At 39.0% G+C, this 16,925-nt stretch overlaps 1 protein-coding gene across 1 annotated transcript in view; it reads left to right on the top strand.

Moving 5' to 3' along the window:
* Positions 1-13,190, top strand: part of FOCAD (focadhesin) — a 272,571-nt gene extending 259,381 nt beyond the window's left edge. Inside the window, exons 38-44 of the mRNA XM_033123525.1 lie at positions 26-286; positions 941-1,030; positions 4,684-4,861; positions 6,459-6,556; positions 8,030-8,281; positions 10,375-10,450; positions 12,796-13,190. Coding sequence (XP_032979416.1) covers positions 26-286; positions 941-1,030; positions 4,684-4,861; positions 6,459-6,556; positions 8,030-8,281; positions 10,375-10,450; positions 12,796-12,869 — 1,029 coding nt within the window. The 3' untranslated portion in view covers positions 12,870-13,190. The remainder of the gene's footprint in view (positions 1-25; positions 287-940; positions 1,031-4,683; positions 4,862-6,458; positions 6,557-8,029; positions 8,282-10,374; positions 10,451-12,795) is intronic.
* The last annotated feature ends 3,735 nt before the right edge of the window (positions 13,191-16,925 follow it).

The raw sequence follows: 16,925 nt of genomic DNA, 5'->3' as shown, positions 1-16,925 counted from the left end.
CTGACCTCTTCTCTTTTGCTTCCAGATGAATATCAAGAAGTGCCTCCTGGTCTCTGTGCCTCTGTGGATCAAACACGTCTCTGACGAACAGATCCTGGGTTTTGTTGAAAACTTAATGGTAGCAGTTTTCAAAGCAGCTTCCCCGCTTTCCAATCCTGAGTTATGCCTGAGTTCCTTGCAGGGTCTGAGCCAGGCCATGAAGCTGCCCAGTCCTGCCTACCACCTCTGGAGTCTGCTCCGCGGAGCTACTGAGAAAATTTTTGACCTTCTGCCAAATAAGATTCGGGTGAGGAACAAAAATATTTACATTCCTGACAATTTATGTTTGGGATTTTCTAAAGCCTTTTTGGCAAAGCAGAGAGGTGTATGTTTTAAGAATCTGGTGGGGAGGCTAGCAAGAAATAACCACATTCTTCACGAAGAATGTGTTTGCTTCCAAGATCTAAATTGAGGTTGAATATTTAGAACCGAAGTCTTGAGCAAGCTCAGAAGCAGGTTAACTAGTGCTGCACCAGGAAGTTTGCTCTTGGGCCTTTTACTAAATGCCTGTAGAAGGTGAGCAAGCTCGGAAACCCTCACACTCCACCAGGAGAATCACTGGGCCTGTTGTCCGGTGTACTGTTCACAGCAAGTGACTCAACACTAGCTTTTCCCCTCGCCCAACAGACCTCTGAATTGTAGTTTCACAAAGAAGTTAAAAATCCATTTGGAGTGATGATAGATTCTGAATAGGAGGGAAAAAAGTACAGCCAAACAAATATACAAAATAAAAGGATAGGTGGTGTTTAAATGATAAAAATTGGCCGCGTATTTTGGTTTGGTTAAAATTAAAATCTCACCAGTTGCTGTTCATAGAGATAAACAAATCCAATAATTTGTCAGAACATTAAGAATATACTTATGTTGTATATTGACATGCTTGGGTTTTTTTCTTTACCAGAGAAATGATCTGGAGTTGTATATCAGTGTAGCAAAATGCCTCTCGGAAATGACGTATGATGAAGCCAATCGGATTGCCCAGATTACTGAGGTAATAACATATATATATATTTTTTCATTATTAAGGTAGGAATTACAATTGAAGAGGTGGTTACAGTACCCTTTTGGCTGAGGCTAGTTTTTCTTTCTATTACTGGTTAAATTGAGGAAACTCTCTCTGTTTCATTCCTAGGGTCTTGTGTCCAGCCTAGTACAATGGTTTGTTCTTAACGAATGTTGTATGGATGGATACATGGAACAGTAACACTTTAACCTAATTAATCCCACTTTGTCAAACATTTTATGTCACCTCTGGGCAAAAATAAGTACAGGACAATGTCTTCAACACAAAATCCACAAGAATGGGACTATTCTGACCAAAAAACTTTCTGGTGCATGGAAGGCATAAATAAATAGGTCTGTTTTCACATTTATTTTTCTTCACCTGATACTTATCCTTTTAGAATGAAGAAAGGTGTCTGATTGAAAAACATGCATTACTAGCCCTGACATAAGATAATTAACAAGTACCCCCACACTCACTCCCAGTCAGTGATGAATGAGCAAAAAGTAGCACACCAGTCAGTTTGCCAGATTTAGCAAATATAATATGTCTTGTTAAATTTGAATTGCAGGTAAAGATTGAATAATTTTCTAGTGTAAGTACATCCCAACAGACACACTTATTCAAATGGCAACCCTGCATGCCTGGTATCACCAAGGTTCTGTAGAACTGGGAGCCCTTGCATAGCTGGTGGCCATCTTTTTTATTCCACTTTATGGGAGGTTTCAGTGGAATCCCAGAATTTCTGTATCACATAGCAGGGATTTTCTAAATGTGCTCCCTGGACCCACAGCATCAGCACGGCCTGGGAACTGATTAGAAAGGCAAAATGTCTAGTCCCACCCCAGACCTTCTCAATCAGAGCCTGGAGGTGGGGTCCAGGAATCTGTGTTTTAACAATCCTTCCAGGTGATCCTAAGGTTTTAGAATCACTGTTAGTTAGAGTATTTGGAATATTAGCATTTTGAAGATGAGTTTATTTTAAGCAAGAAGAAGCCATATAAGGAAATGCTTAAGAGAATGTTCTCAGGAGCCTCACTGCCAGAGTTTGAAATACAGCTCTGTAATTTACTAGCAATGTGACCTTCGTTATGTTTCATAACCTCTCTCTGCCCCAGTTCTCTCATCTACAAAAGGGAGCTAATAGCACCTACCTCCTCGGGTTATTTGCGAGTTAAATGACTTAATCCACGTTAAATTCTTGGTAAAGTGCTGGACCCGAGGCGAGTACTCAGTAATTACTTATTATCATAGTTATTACATTCATGTAATTAATTATATCCTATTATTATATTCATATAATACAATCAGAAGTAATGCATATAATTTGCTTCATGGTACCCAGAGCTAAAGGTTGTTTGTTGTGTTGTTCACTTGGGTTACTAAAGTACCATTCAGAACATTGTCACTAAGACATACTAAATAGTGTCCTGATGTTCCCAAAAAGAATTAGTGTTTTCCACTGGAGTCAGTGTTTTCATTTCTGGAAAGAACAGAGGTAAGAAAAGGTGGTGGTGAAAATCTCAGACTCCCTGGGTTCCACTTCTATTCTGACACCTATGGCTGTGTGACCTTAAGCAAGTGTCCTAACCTCTCTGCTTCAGTCTCTTTATCTGCAAAGCAGGGATGAAAATAGTAATCTATTGCATAGGGTTGGTGTGAGAATTCAATAGTTAATACAGTGGTCCTCAAACTTTTTGGTTTCAGGGCCACGTCAGTGTCTGAAAAATTATTGAAGTCTCCAAAGAGCTTTTATTTATATGGGTCATATTTGTCAATATTTACTATATTAGAAATTAAAACTAGGACATTTTTAAAATATTTACTTAAAAGTAATAATAAAAAACTCATTGCGGGCCGGCCCGGTGGCTCAGTTTCTTGGAGTGTGTGCTCTCAACCATAAGATTGCTGGTTTGACTCCTGCAAGGGATGGTGGGCTTTGCCCCCTGCAACTAGTAATGGCAACTGGCCCTGGAGCTGAAGGTTGCCACATCTAAGACTGAAAAGACAACAACTTGAAGCTGAACGGCACCCTCCACAACTAAGATTGAAAGGACAATAACTTGACTTGGAAAAAATGTGCACTTGTGTGGGGAAGTACACATTGTTCCCCAATAAACTCCTGTTCCCCTTCCCCAATAAAATCTAAAAGCAAACAAACAAACAAAAATCTCATTTCATCTTAACATAAATAAGAAAAAATATTTTCCAGCAAATAAAAAAAATTTGTGAGTAAAGTGGCATTGTTTCACATTTTTGCAAATCTCTTTCATGTCTGGCTTACTAGAAGACAGCTGGATTCTCATAGCTGCTGCTTCATTCAATCTGTTGTGATATTATTTGAGTGAAAAGTATGTGAAGAAAATCCAGCCTCATATAGATATATAGGTAGAAAGGGGAAGAGTATGTTAATAGACTTTTCAGATAATTGTGGATATCTTTCTTTGATATTGCACTAAAACGCAACCAGTGCTAGTTTCTTGTAGGTTAGTTACAGTGTGAAACCACAACAGTGAACTTCACATACTTTGTTACATCAAAATCTATTGGTCTATCTTGTACTCTGGGTCTTTTAGCAATGGATGATTTTGCAACATACATTGGCCATTTAGAAAATTTTGAATCACTAAGTTTTGAAAATCTTCCAAATGTTGATACATTTCATTACATAATATCAAAACACATATTTGTTAGCATCACCAGCAGTCTCCTCAGAATAGTCTTTTATGTATTGGGAAGCTACCGAACTCATAGTAGCAGATACAAATTTTCCAAATGCCTACTTTTCACTTGAAAATTCAGATTTTACTATTGGCAGCAAATACTGTCAAGTATTTTCCATGAAGTGACAGTCTCAATTCCTTCAATTTTAAGAAAATGATCTGTCAGATACTCAGTTGAATAACCATTAATGAGTCAAGTAAATGGTGTTCTATGAGAAGAGAGGCTGTTTCAGCCCACAATTCAGTCTTACAAGTGCTTTTCTTTGAGACAACCATCATACTTGGGTACGCAGCACAAGTCTTTTATGCATACTCCCGATTTGTCACACAGAATATTAAAAAGATATGTACTCGAGGGTAAAGGTTTAATGAAACTAATAATTTTTGTTGTTTACAAGGATACTTCAAGGGAAACTAGCTTTTAAAAAAATTGTAAGTGGCAATGAAAAATACATTGCATATTACTAGCGTTTGGTGCTGTTATGAATAGAGTTTGACCTCACAGACCCTCTAAAAGGGTCTCGGGGTTGCCTAGAGGTCTGTTTGGCACACTTTGTAAACTGCTGAATTAATACATGTTAAGTGCTTAGAATGGTGCCCGGCACATGATAAGTACTGTATTTGTTAGTTATCATTGTTATTATTTGTGTATCCTTACTAAATGTCATCGCCAATTAACCTCTGAAATCACTTATGGTTTTTATGAGAAAACAGGAGGTGACATTACAACCTTCTGTCTGCCTGTACACTTTCACAGAGCATGCAGGCAGACAGGTCACACGCTGCAGGAAATGAACGGCTTCAGCATTTGGAATAACAATCAACTCCAAACTCCCCCTCTCTATTTTGCCCTTGCCCTGAGATTCTCTGACGACTTCAGTTAATTTAATAGTAACGGAACAATTTGCTTTTTCACAGAGCAACATAGAAAAGGCTGCCTTTGTCAGACTGTACTTGGTCTCCCAAGGATGGTTCCCCTTGATGGGCTTGACTGACATGCTCAGCGTGGCTGCTCAGCGCCAGGAAAAGGACGTGCTGGCCTGGATGATACTGCACAGCTTATACCACGCACGGATTGCCAGCCATGCCAACACAGGTGGGGCCGGCCTGGGGCGGACACCAGGGCACGGAGATCTGCCCACCATGCCGTTTACGTTGTAATTGTTTCCTCAATTTCAAAACTGGTTTAGTGCTTCTTGACTCAGGTGAGGCCTTGGTACCCCAAATGAGAAGCCCCATGGACAGAAATGAGCAGTTACAGCTCACAGCATCCACTCGGTGGAGATGGGAATGAATTCTTTTAAGGATCTTTAGATTGTCCTTGGCCCTCAAGGATATAAACAAGTCTATCAGGTTGATTCTTCCTGCTTCCGTTTCTCAGACAGACAGAATGCCCATTGATTCTGTGCCTGATGTTTTCATGAAAATGGCTTTTGGGCAGTCATTTAACAAACAAACAAAAAAAGAAAACAGCAACGACAATATTAAGTAGTTATTCTATAGAGGAACTTCTCAGGGGTGAGAAGAATAAAATCTGGACAACCTGACTACATCCTCAAGAGGTTCCAGGCCTGAAGCTCTGTTAGTGAATCATCTGTTGCAATGTTTAGACCATTTTAGACATTGATGCCCTAATAATCCTCTGAAAAGGGAGTTGCTTCATTTCCCCTCCCATGCCTTCAGTCACATGCTTAGAATTTCTTGAGTCTACTTTCGGGTTCTGAATGGCACCTGGCTTAAGCAGACATGTGGCTGGGAAGCCCTTTTGACCCTAGCAACTTCCTTATGTTTCTGTACTCCATTTTCCCCTCTCTCTTGATAAAATTTTGAGAGAAAACTGACAAATGTAATTGTAATACTCTTTTTGAGACTGTACAGGAAATTTTGATTCCTCCTTCTCTTTGGCAACTGAGATAGTTGTCTCGTATCTGCGTTAGTGTCTGCCCGATGAAAAATGAACGTGTGATGAGAAACTAGGTTTTTTCACTCTAAATCAAAAGTGTGTTTACCAGGAAAAAAAACTCAGTTCCCAATTAGGCATGAAGATACATGAAGCAAATTGAAATAAATTTGATACTGCCTTTGGTTTTAACTAGTTGGCCTTCAAATTTAGTTCTCATTTTGCTCTTATTCACTAAATTTTGAGAACTTTCCCAAGTAATTTTTACTGTAATAGGAATCCTCATGTTTTAAAAAGAAAAGAAAAAACAATATTTATGTTGATGTTTATTCTCCAGTTACCATAAAAAAGCTGGTTTTTATTTTTCTTTTTATGTCTTTGGGATAGGTTTTCTCTGTGATTATGACATGAGGTGGGAACATTTAAGCAAAGGATTATAAAAACACTTAATCCAAGATTCAACATTACTGGCTAGTTGGTGTGCCAGATTTCTCCTCGTCCATTTAATGTTGAGAGAGAAACTCCAATAAATGTATTTTCTCACTAGTGGGTGGGTAGGTATGAAGAATAAACCAGTTTTCAAAAATAAAGACAAAATGTGGTCATCTGATGTGAATAGTGTCAAAAAACCCTCACGGGCAATCAGAAGTCTGAAATATCGTGAGAGGACTTGAAACTATTTTATGAAATCCTCACCAGGTGTTCTGCTTGAGTTATGATGGTTATTACTGCTCTGCTTTACATTTCAAAGGAAAAAGCATCGTCTGGTAAGAAAATGTCCGTTTTGTTTCAGGCGTGTTGAAGAGAATGGAGTGGCTCTTGGAATTGATGGGTTATATCAGAAATACTGCTTACCAGTCAACATCTGCTCAGAACGTGGCTCTCGATGAGGTACAATCTAGAGGAGTAATTTGTAGCCTTCTTAAAATATAGAATTTATATTTGTTCTCCCAAAAGAGGAAAATGTTGCTGCTTGTAGCTTTCTTTCCTTCCTTCCTGTTAACTTTGGGAAATCACTCTGATGTCACTAGGAAATAAATGTTTTTACCAGGCTCTTGGAGACCCCGAGGGTACTCGTTGAAAAATATTTCCAACGGGTTACGTTACTTGACAAGCAGCACACAAAGGACATTGGAGAGGGAACCCAGGGTCCTGTATACTTGGGCTTGATCCCACAAAGGAGGTGGGGTTCAGGGTCCTGGCCTCTCCACTGGCCCAGAGTATGGCTTCACACACTTGGTTTGAAGAGATTCCTGGAGTGTATGCCAGTAATCTGTGTGTGCACCAATACTTATGAGCATGTGTGCATATATTAGAGAGGAGTTTTCAGCACACCTTCAGAATGACCTATGGCCCAAAAAAGTTAACAACCACTGGTATTGGGTGAATTAAAAAAGAAAAAGATTAATAAATGATGATAGCACTTTCCCACTCTCCTCGTATTCTTGACTTAGCTGCCCATTGTGCATTTTTCAGGGGTAGACTTTTTTTGTGTAGGAATGTTTCACGTGTTTCCTTTGTCAAGTAAAAATGTGTACGACCTGGGATGTTGTTTGAAATTCTGCCCTGCTTTTCTGAAGATTTGTGTGTGTGTTTGAAATTTTAGTTAGTGAGGTTCGGAATTTTAAGAGATTGGGGAATATTTTTTAAACTTTTTTTTAAACTGGCATAACCTGTCCCCTTTTCTTCTGATCGCCTATGTTTTTTATTAGCCTTCTCTGTTTTCCTACAAAAATCTTTAAGACCCAGAAAATACAGATGAGCAGAAAGAAGCGTAATTTAAATTATAGTAATCCAACAACTCAGAGGTCGCCCCTGTTACCACCATTTCTGCAATTATCTAGATTAGTCTAGAATCTAAATGGGTTCTAGACAAATTGTTAAAATGCATGAGGAGAGTCATTTGTTGTTTAAAAATAGAATCAGACTGTAAGTATTTTTAAAATCAATTTTAGCCACATAACAATAAATCTAAATATCCCTCTCTGTATCACTTTTAATTTTTTAACTCTTTGAAAACACCAAAACAGGATTTATTTGGATCTCAGTATGATTAGAAATTAAATAAATTATATTTCTCCTCAAATGTTACAGCAATAATAATGAAAGTGTTGGGCCTTCTGTCTTCACAAGAAAGGATCCCCAAAACCCTAACAAAGCCCTAAAATTTCTGTTTATTAAGTATGGAAACAGAGTTTGTTCTTCAGTGCAGTTCCTCTTCTGGGGTAGTGGTGCGGCGGTAGGAGGAGGCGTTGGGTGAAGGGGAAGATGACATTGCATCACGATGGGGGCTGTGGATGTGAACATGTAATACTTTGAATTGTTAAAACATGTAACCTTGCCTTGTTTCTATATTCATTGTAGGCTTTGGACTTCCTGTTGCTGATATTTGCAAATGCGGTCGTGGCATGGGCAGACCATGCTGCCCCTCTCCTCCTTGGCCTCAGGGCCAGTTGGTTGCCATGGCATCAGGAAAATGGCCCGGCTGGGGCAGCATCAAGCTTCCTTGGCAGAAGTCCAATGCACAGGGTCACTCTGCAGGAGACTCTCACTCTCCTCCCCAGTAGCATGCTTCTTCTGCTGCAGAAAGAGCCATGGAAGGAACAGACCCAGAAGGTACAGTTGTCAGCCACCTGCTTATCAGGGCAGGCGGCCATTTTCTCCTCAGCAATTTCTGCTGTAGAATTGACGTGGGAATTAAGTGAAACCTGAATCACACCGCAGGCTTTCAGACTCAGCCCCGACTCGCAGCCAGACGCTGAGCCTCAGAGATGGAGGCTAGCCCGGGCTCAGGTTAACTGCTGACTGAAACAACAACAGTGACAACAGCAGTAGCTTGTTTACAGTTGGGAGTGAGATGGGAAGAACACTTATCCTTGCATTCATTTATTGAAGGCACATGTGTTCTTGATCCTGGAGATGAAATGAAGAGTAAGTCTCTGAGAGCTTAGAATCTCACAGTGAGGACAGACAGGGAAACAAGTTCAAGATTGCAAGGTGGTGTGATAAAGGAGGTTACAGTGGCAATGAGTAAAGGGAGGGAGGTGATCAACAGTCCCTGGGGATGAGGCAAGGAACTCTCCTGAGGGAAAATGTGAGGTTGGAGCATCCATCGTCTAGCATCGTTAGGTTCCCCACAGCTCATTCCATCCTGCAGCCATGTTCGAGGTGCCTGTCATGTTCTCGGCCTGTGCTAAATACTGTGGGGAGATTTGCAAAGGTCTAATGTCGTCACCTTTGCCCTCAGGAAAATCCAAACTGTAGAAAGCGTCTTTCGGTTTTTTGATACTAACATCCTACGATGGCTACTAGCTGTCACGCAGAGCATATGAAAATACTGTGTTTCCTGTAATTCTCATTACATGGCTCTGACCTATCTTTATTTTAATACAGTTGTTTGAGATTCTTTTTCTGAATCCCTTTTCATCAAAATTGGATTTTTATGAGGTTGAAAGCTTAAAACTCACTTTATGTGGCTTATTCTTCAAACCTGAACTCTAATCTTCAACAACATTTCTGACCCGTGGACCCACAGTTTAGCGAAGCACAGCTCCACTGAGCATCTCGTTAAAATGCCTCTGTATCCGTAAACCTGATCAGCATTAGTTGTGCTGCCCCAAATTTTGTTTTCTGTTTCATTTTTAATCGAAGTAAATGTCACTGTCATATCCCCTCATGTTATTCCTGGCCTGGGACACCATGATCACTCACTCTGGACGAGAATGTACGAGTAGGTATCCTGCATCTATCATGTATTTGTAGTGTTTGATTTATTTACTTTACCAATAGGATATTTTTAAACAAAATTGAGAAAAAGGAAGTAAATGAAGAAAAAAATATTTTAATTAAAGCAGGGAATTAGGAATATGTTCTTTTTCTCTCTATTTTACACTTTTTTCAACCCAGCTTCTCTGTCCAAAGTTAAAATTAGTCAAGACTGGCAACGTTCAGGCATCAATGAAATTACTCTCTCTCTGATTCCAAAACAATTTTGGCCGCACCCTATAAGATCAGTCAAACCCCTGAGTACCAGGAATTTCTACCTCATTTCCAAGATTTATTTGCAGTTAACTCACTTGGCTCTACCTAGTAAATTATTCTGTGCTTTGTCTCTTGCATTTCACCGACCTGTTTAATATTCGTTTGGGCATAAACTGTTCTTATCTACAGAAACATATTTTAGAAACAAGGGCTTACATCTGATGCATTTCTCTATTTACTGCCCGGCCTAGTAGCCTAGGCCTGGATGCACACAGACCCAGGTGGCAGGCAGCATGATACAAAGAAAGAGTGTGAGGCTTTGAAGGCAGGTGTACTTGGGATCCAATTTTGACTCTGCTATTCATTGGGAGTGGAAGTGAGCAAGGTTCTTGCTGTGCACGGGCCTCTCAGAGTAACGAGAAAGAATGTTCACGGCACACAGGCAGCCCTCGGATCCCATGTCTATCTCACTCTTAAAACCTGTAGCAGGACTCAGGGTCTTCAGCAAGGAAAGGAGGTTTGAGTTTGCTGGGTCCCTTGACTAAATGCGAGCCGTGTCTGGCTTTAACATCCCTTGTGCCCGGTCCGTTCTCATCTCCACTGCCCTAGCCCAGCAGGTATTACCTAGCAACTGTTACACTGATACACACGTTTGTGGCCCCAAGGGTCTGACCTTATGCTGAGAGTAGGGCTGTCTTCACTGATACTGTTCTTTATTTTCATCCTAGTTCATTGACTGGCTATTCAATCTCATGGAAAGCCCTAAAGGAGCCCTCTCTGCAAAGTCCAGGGATCTTTTAAAAGGTAATATTTCTTAGATTTATGCCCAAGATGAGCGAAAACCTTCCAATAGCGTCTGTGCTGCAGAACAGCATTCTGGTGTGTGCTGGTTCCTGAAAGGGCTCATCTAGGTTCAGTTTAGAGCAGGAATCTGGAGCTGTCACCAGCATGGCGTTTGGAATTAGAAAGTGGATTCAAAGAGAATTCCAGGGCCTTGAATTATTTAAATGGTTTGAAAATGTTTTATTACAATTGTAAAGTATGACTTTAATTTTCTTTTTAATTAAAGTTTATTGGGGTGACAATTGTTAGTAAAGTTACATAGATTCTAGGTGTACAATTCTGTATTACATCATGTATAAATCCCATTGTGTGTTCACCACCCAGAGTCAGTTCTCCTTCCATCACCATGTGTTTGATCCCCTTTACCCTCATTTCCCAACTCCCTTCCCCTTTACCCTCTGGTAACCACTAAACTATTGTCTGTGTCTATGAGTTTTTGTTTGTTTCTCATTTGTGTGTCTTGTTCTTTTGTTGTTTTTGGTTTATATACCACATATCAGAGAAATCATATGGTGACTTTAATTAAAATTTAGAAAATTCATTAAAGAAAAAGACAAAAGAGGACTCCAGAGTCCTACTGGCTAATGACAACTTGGATATTTTTCCTAAGAAGTTTTTGTCCCCTCTGTGTGAGTGTTGTTTTAATATATTTATAATCATAAATAATTGAAAAAATACACATAGATACTTTGAGTACTGCCTTTTTTATTTTAAAATTATTTTCAAAGCATTTAAAGCTGTTCTTACACTGGCTTCATAATAATATTTTTAATGGCTACGCAGTATTTTGCCAGTAGAGTTGGATATTTCCCATGCCTTCAGATATTTCGATTTTTGGTGAGTATTTTAATAGTACTCTCAATTTGTTAAACTATGACTGTAGGATCCACAAACATACAAGATCTTTCTGTGAAAATTATGTAGTAGATCTTTTTACTAAAATCTGAGAAGTCTTTTAGGTGTTGGCTCTGTGGCCCAAGACAACTAGTACTGTCATCTGTGTCTTGGGACTTGGGGGTGGGGGTGGATTCTGGATCCTATCAGAGGCTTCTGTGAATGTGCTGTAAGATTCTGCCCTAAAAAGTCTCACCTTGGAAAGTTGCCCGTTGGCCTGCTCTTGTGATAATCTGTCAGGCCTATCTCCAGCCTGGAGTCGTACTATGACCATATTTTACTTTAAGTATGTTATAACTTATTATTTGCCAAACAAGCAATAATTCTTTAATGTATTGGTTCTGACCCTTCTCCCTATCCCCAAAGAGGGTGGAGGGCATGTGTACGAAGGTGATTCTGATTCTGCTCAACCACAGAACTTCACTGAGAATAAGGGCCGGGGTCTGACATGTTTCCACTGATCCATCCCTAGACACTTGCTGCTAGGATTTCCCCCACTTGTATGTGTCAGGGAGTCTGGACTCATTTTTAATGGCCATGGGTCCATAATACCATTGGTTGCTCCAAACTATGCTGCAAGTGCCTTAGGTCATGACGATAACAAACAATTGATACTGATGAGGAAAATAGTTATTTGGGTCAAGGAGGTACATGTTCACTTGATTATATATTGAAGGGCTTATTAGTCACAAACAATAACAGTGTAACTTTGGCTTACCGACATTCCTTTGCACTATTATATTTTAACTAACATCTCAATGTATGTATATTAGTATTCTAAAATTAGATATAAGTTACCTAGCAGCATTACACAGAACTTCCTTATTTTAAATGGATCCCTGAGGGACATGGCAGATAAGAAAAGCTGTGGACTTGTGCGTACATGTTCAAATACAGTTTAGTACTTATTCATGCTTGCCCCCCCACTGAGCCCATGAAGGGATCAGTTCATGACAGGATCAGTTTTTTGGGTTTTTGGGGTTTTTTTTTTTTTACCTTTTAATTAAACATTTATGTAATGGAAAAATTGTTTTCATGTAGAAAAGTGCGCAAGTCATAAGTAGATTTTTACAAAGGGAACACATCTATGTAATCAACACCCAGATTAAGAGGGAAAAAAAATCACTGGCATCCCTGATGTCAGTTTTTGTTTTAGTTCTGCAGTATTTCCCATTAACTGATTGCAGGATAACATTTTTAAAAATATTTTTATAAAACCCTTTCCCCAGCCTTTATTAATGTTTTTTTGACGTTATAATTCTGCTGAAGACTTGATGGGAATTTTTAGTCTCTTGAAGATTAGTCAAGTGAGAAAAAGCCAAGTTCTATTCTGACACCTTTTTTATCTAAATGACCTTTTCAAATGCATCTCCACCAAATGCAATAGTGCACTTTATGTTTTGTCCCCGTAGCCACCCTGCTGTCCTTGAGAGTTCTCCCAGAGTTTAAGAAGAAAGCCACATGGACCAGAGCGTACGGTTGGTGAAGTTTTGCCATAGCCAGCCACATTCTCAGCTGGAAGAGGAAAAGCATACAAATGGAAGACATTTTTTAGAGTTTGTGTGTGGGATCACTGAGACGTGACACAGAGGGTTAAGGGTCATGAAATGGTGGCCACATAACTGACAGCCTCAACTGTGCATGCCAGGAGATGGGGCATTGCTTCGGTGCCCAGGCCAGTGGGAACTGAAACAAGAACTTGAACTTTCTTTTATTTGTCTACAGTTCGATCTGAATATTTTCTTTGTGAAAACTGACTATATCATCTCCTCCCCGCTAAATTCTAGTAAAATAATCTCATGAATTTTGGGCATGTGACTTTTGTTTTAAGGCACAGGGAAGGTTTTGTTAGCAAAACCAAACTGTAGTGGGGACCGTGGCATCATGATCTATTGCCCATGAATTCTCTAGAGGATATTTATTGACTCAATGAGTTAGACATGTTTTCTTATTGATGAAACAGCCTCTTGGAACTGCTATACACTTTTAAATAATGAGCATGATGTTAAACATTAGTTAAATCAGATTCATTAGTGGTGGCTATAATTTTCTTATGCTTGGGTCTCTTGAATGCAAATGGAATCTATCCAATGCAAAGTAACTTTAGCTAAAAAGGAGTACCTATTAGTTCAAAAACCAAGAAGTTAAAGAGTAGATCTGTCTGATCAGACACAGTTGCATCCAGTGAGTCAAACAGTGCCATCAGGCTTTGTTTCTCTCAGGATCACTCCACATAGCTGGCAAGATGGCAGCCAGCAACCTCTAAGGAAGGCAAATTGTCTTTGCTCCCAGGTATGGCAGAAGCAACATGGGGATTGCTGATTCAGCTTGAGTCACATGTGAGTCCCTGGGAAGCAAGGTACTGTCATTGACCAGGCCTGGGTCATATGTCATCTGAACTGGGTTCCCCCAGAAGAGACATTATGGGCTGCTGAGCAAGCAAAAAAATGACAAATACCTCCTTGAAAGATTAATCCTTTTTGTAAGCACACATCTCTAAATCAGAATAACTAGTGGCCTAATGACAAGTAAATGAAGGTATGTGACAGAATCCTCAAGGGTTGCGTTTTACTCAAGGGCTTGAGAGTCAGCCAGCATTTTAATTTTGATGTTTGCTAATTATCTTTCCATCATGCAGTCATTAATCAGGATAGTCTTTAGTCAATCCTATAGACGTACTGATGTATACATTGCTGGGATCACTGGGGAGAACATTTGTGCCATTGGAATAATGTACTTTTGTGTCTGTCACACTATAGCACAGTGCCTGGTACTTACGAGCACCATGCAACTTTCAGTATTCCCATGTGACATTACGTTCATGTTGTCACCAAGTGTTCCTCTCTACCACATAGATTCAAAAATAGCTCTACGAGTTTTACTTGCCAAATATCTGGATTTATGTTTCCAGGTTTCAAACAGTTGTGTTTCATTGTGTAACTCAAACTCTATTCCCAGGTCACAGTTCCTTCTTTTGCTGAACTCCACAGGGTGCTGAGAAGCCTAAAGAACAAAAAGGGAAGGGAAGGAAGGGAAGGCAAAGTCTCAGGTAATATTTACCTGCATTGCCAGTATTTCATATATATTCTTCCTTAAGGTTGGGCTAGAGGGAAATGAATTTGAAGGAAGTAGAAAATTTACATTTTTCCCACCCAAATACACTTTCCTATACATCTCCAATTAGAGGTTGAAATTCATCTAATTTATCTCCATTTTCAAATGGAGAAAACACATCTAATAAGTGGCAGAGCTATGCCTAGAACCAAGCTCCTAGAACCCCAAACCCAGTGTTCTTTCTACCATGTTTCCCCGAAAATAAGACCTAACTGGAAAATAAGCCCTAGCATGATTTTTCAGGATGACATCCCCTGAACATAAGTCCTTTACGTCTTTTGAAACAAAAATTAATATAAGACCCGGTCTTATTTTCGGGGAAACACGGTACATCAGGCTCATCAACACTCACTTTAAGATAAAACCTCCCATCAAGGATTAAACCTTGGTTTTAATATGCTTGTGGTTTAAGATGCTTTATTAAACCTACAGCTTAATATGCTTAAGATAGATTGCTGTAATCAGATCAAAGAAATAAACCTGTCTCATGTTAATAAGCTTCTGGAATTGGGAAGTTTAGGAGCCACAGTTAAAGGAACAGGTCCTTCAGGGGTTGAAGGACGTGAGGTTCCTGGGCCAGCTTGCAAACATGGACGGCAAGAAGGGACAGTGTGAAAAGGAAGTGGGCACTGAAGAACCCCTGAATTTCCACACGCATACACACACCCCCAACTCCCCCATCCCCGCCGAATCAGCAGGCAGAGAGCTTACTAATTCTCAAGGAAAGGATGAAAAAAATCAACCCAGACTGCCTTTTTGGATTCAGTTGCTTCACATTCAAACTATGGCCCTACTCCGGCATAAAATTCATAGGATTTTCCTATTCATGGGAGCCTCTAAAGGGCCTGAAATGTAAGATTCTAAATTTGACAATCTAACAGTTCTACATCTCAACATTCTAAGACGTAGGTCAATGGAATAATAACACTCTTTCTTTTCGTTACCTGTATGACCTCAGGTAAGAATTAACTAATTCCCTTGGGATATTTGTTCTCTAGAAACCAGAAGTCTCTGCTTTCTTTTAGACCAGATGTTCTAAACTATATACAAAAGGAAGTTTCCTTACAAGTCATCTTCTGTTAGTTTTTGAAATCGTAAGTTGCCAAGACAAATATTAATAGCATGCTGGGATATACTAACAAATTAATGTGTGGGGTTAAAGCAATGTTATGAGTCTCAGAAGTATCCAAACACTCTGATTCTTGATTTGAAAAATGTACATTGGGAACAGATGTTGGGATCCATTTAAGTGCCTAAAATCTTCTTTGTATTTTATTTGTAATGTAATGGCTCCATGGTAACTAATAGGCTGTTAATAACCTTTTTTTTTTTTTTGATGTTAATTGCCAGTTACTTCCCCAAGTGATTTTAACGAAAGATATTGATATTATAATTATATAAGGACTAAGGCTTTGTTAAGGACACAACTAGTGTCTTGAAATAACTTAGTCGCTTTGAAAGCAGGAGTTTGAGACTTTTGGTAAACATTATTTGGTTAAGAGGATGGGGCCTTCTTTAAAACCTGAGTTGTAGGCTAGGTCTCTGGTCAGTTTGTTGCTCTGACCCCAACCAGCCTACTCTTAGCTGCAGGCAGGCCATGCAAATGGAACCAGGGGACAGAATGCGGCTGAAACAGTTCACAGCTTTCATCAATCTTGTGGAAAAACATCTCCCAGCATTATCAATGCTCTGGTCTTGGATAAGATAATGTTTTTATATTTTCTGGAAGGAAAATACTTTATTCTGATTCTGGAAATTCTAAATTCTTTTTTTTAATGTATGATATATGCATATATAGTCTTTATGAACTAGTGAGTTTGTATGTTGTCTGTTAATCTTCATAAACAGTAAAAATAATTTTTTTAATTGAAATTTAGAAAGATCAATTCTTGTCAAACATAGAGAACGTGTGGAATAATATCCAGCTAAATTATTGGATAAAAAGCTGAATTAAAATGACAGTGATGACTTCCTGACTTTGGTTTTATTTCTTAGATAAAAGGGATCACTTACCTCACACAGTAGTTTGAGGGTTGAAAGAAAGAATACAAAAATATGCTTTATAAATTCTAAAATGTAACAGAAGTGCTACCACTTTTGTATGTTTCACTGAAAATAAATAGTAGCTATAATGCTTGAATACAGTCTTGACACTATATACATAGAGACGAGAGAAGATAATGGAAATTTCTTAATTAAGAAATCGTTCTCCTTAATAATGAAAACATTCTAGAAGCAATTAGCACATTAAGAAAAGGTATTTATATAAGTTAAAAAAAACTGTCTTTTGAACATGAGGTACTCTGAGACTAATCAAATATAACTGAAACATTACCTAATTAATCTGATAGATTTATTAAAATATGTTTTTTCAGGATGTACAGGTAGTAATCTATAAAGTAAGAAGAGTTGCACAAACAATGAGTGT

This window comes from Rhinolophus ferrumequinum, chromosome 12 (genome assembly GCF_004115265.2).
Source record: "Rhinolophus ferrumequinum isolate MPI-CBG mRhiFer1 chromosome 12, mRhiFer1_v1.p, whole genome shotgun sequence".
NCBI lineage: Eukaryota > Metazoa > Chordata > Mammalia > Chiroptera > Rhinolophidae > Rhinolophus > Rhinolophus ferrumequinum.
This window is presented reverse-complemented; position numbering and strand designations above follow the sequence as displayed.